Source organism: Myotis davidii, unplaced genomic scaffold (assembly GCF_000327345.1).
Source record: "Myotis davidii unplaced genomic scaffold, ASM32734v1 scaffold44, whole genome shotgun sequence".
NCBI classification, from domain to species: Eukaryota; Metazoa; Chordata; class Mammalia; order Chiroptera; family Vespertilionidae; genus Myotis; species Myotis davidii.
The window spans coordinates 2,201,139-2,203,251 of NW_006299705.1; the positions used below are offsets into that span (position 1 = coordinate 2,201,139).

Below are 2,113 nucleotides of genomic sequence, written 5' to 3' on the forward strand. Positions count from 1 at the left end.
GAAACACCTTTTGCTGGTCTGCTGGTAAGTTATGGTTTCTGCCCTACAGCGTGAATAGACCAGTAGCCCACACTGTGGCCTAAGACAGTCTCATGAGTCTGAATATTTAGTTGAACCTAGAAAGACCCTTTTGTGGGTGTAGCAACTACCTTATTTGTATGTTGTAGTTTAGATAATAGTGCCTCCATGCCATACTCAAGATCTCTGGGTTGACTTCTTAATCAAAATATTTTCCAATAATGTTTTTGCTAATGGGGGATAGGGAGAGGAGGAATCCATTCTAACCTCCCAGTGATCTTGTGTATCCAGAATAGTACAATATTCTTTCTGTGGTGGTAGTTTTGCCTGCATCAATATGAGCCATAATTCCAATATTACGGATTCTGTTTAAAAGGGAGAAAAAAAAGATATGTGTTATCAGGTGGACATTACTAAAACTGTAAAGCCCAAATATGCTGTGCAAATTTTGAAGCTGGTATAAAAACTAGAAAAATAGAAAATATATCACAACCACAGTATTCTGACAAAATAAGTGTCAAAAGAACTAACTACAATCTTATAAATATCTTATATTTATTTCTATGAAAAGTGTGCTCTTCCTCCATTAAAATTTTTTTTTCAATTGTGAAAATAGCTTCTAAGATACATAACATGTACTTATAAAAAGGTAGGGCAAAAGTAACAGAAATGAGAGCATTTACTAACAATGCTGATTAATGATTAAGCCCATGAAGAAACCTGTAACTTTTCATGGTAGCCTATGTAAAAGACAATATCAATGAAAAGACAATACTTACTTAGCTATAGGAGGACTGATGATGGAACGAAGAGATTTGATATCATTTCCTATTAAACCTAATGAAAAAAAGGTTTAAAATTAAACTGTTTAGGAAATTATCCTTTAATTTACAGATGAAAGAAATTAAAGTAATTTTAAGCAAATACTGTAATTCTAATTAAAGTAAAATCTAAGCTAAATACAAGTCTCATTTACCTAAAAATTATTTTCCTGAAATTTCTAAAGGCTATATATGCAATAAAACAACATAAATTTTTTAAACATCAATTTCTAAATCACATCCTTTGAAAAATATAGATTTACCCCAATCTCTGCCACACCTACAATTCCATAATAGAGCTGCAGATTAAGAATTAATGCTCATAAAAATTATCTTAAGGCAGTATATCTTGAACTAAAGAAAAATATAAAATGCAGTCCTATAAGCCTGCATTGTCAAGAGTTGAAAAGATAAGCACTCCTAACAGCTGATGATGAATTTCTGTACAACTTGGAACTACCTTCCTTCAGCAATCCCAAGGACAAAATACCTTTACAGTCAGGCTGGGAGGTGCTACTGAACAGAAGCTACTATAATAATCTAACACTTCTAAAAGGCCAAGTAGCATTTCTGGAATAAACAAGTCCATAATGTGTTACTCTGTTTAACTCTATGTTAGCCAGAAATGTACTAGAAAATCAATTTACAAAATATTATATTTTATTGATAACATTAAAACAACAATGCACTTACATTTATAAATTTAATCTAGACCTTCCTGCTGTTTAAACCAGTTTTCCCAAATTTCTATAATAAGAATTGTATTATATTTTGGAAACCTCATGGAGATTTGAAGATGGAAAGATAATCTGTATTACTACAGATAATTTTGCATGAGCAAAACACAGCAACTTAGATTCACATCAATAATGCAGGCCATTAAATTCACATGCCCTTACAAGTCACAAAGACAATCAGTATTTTTACTCTATTTTTCTCATGTGACAAAGATGGGTAATGAGAAGAACAAAAGAATGAAACTAGTTTCATCAAGTCTCCCATATGCTTGCTTACTTCAAACATAAGAAGAACTTTCAGAATTGGGAGCAGTCAGTTCCTTGGGCTCCCAGCTTTTATTTTTTCTATTTTTTATTTTTTTCATAGAATTTTTATTTTATTTTCAATATACAAAATAAATCTATTACCAGATTGTAGATACAAAATAATTAGCCATTTACATGCAATAAACATTAATGTTTCAAGAAAAATGATTTTAAATATTACTGAGACTATACACACACAGTATAATATCAGTTGTAGGCAATATTAAAAAT

At 31.0% G+C, this 2,113-nt stretch overlaps 1 protein-coding gene across 1 annotated transcript in view; it reads right to left on the minus strand.

The window, feature by feature from the left end:
• GFM2 (G elongation factor, mitochondrial 2) overlaps positions 1-2,113 on the minus strand; it is a 48,481-nt gene that overhangs the window by 40,944 nt on the left and 5,424 nt on the right. Inside the window, exons 4-5 of the mRNA XM_015571568.1 lie at positions 798-855; positions 286-383 (exon numbers count right to left, since the gene is read on the minus strand). Of these exons, the coding sequence (XP_015427054.1) occupies positions 286-383; positions 798-855 (156 nt within the window). The remainder of the gene's footprint in view (positions 1-285; positions 384-797; positions 856-2,113) is intronic.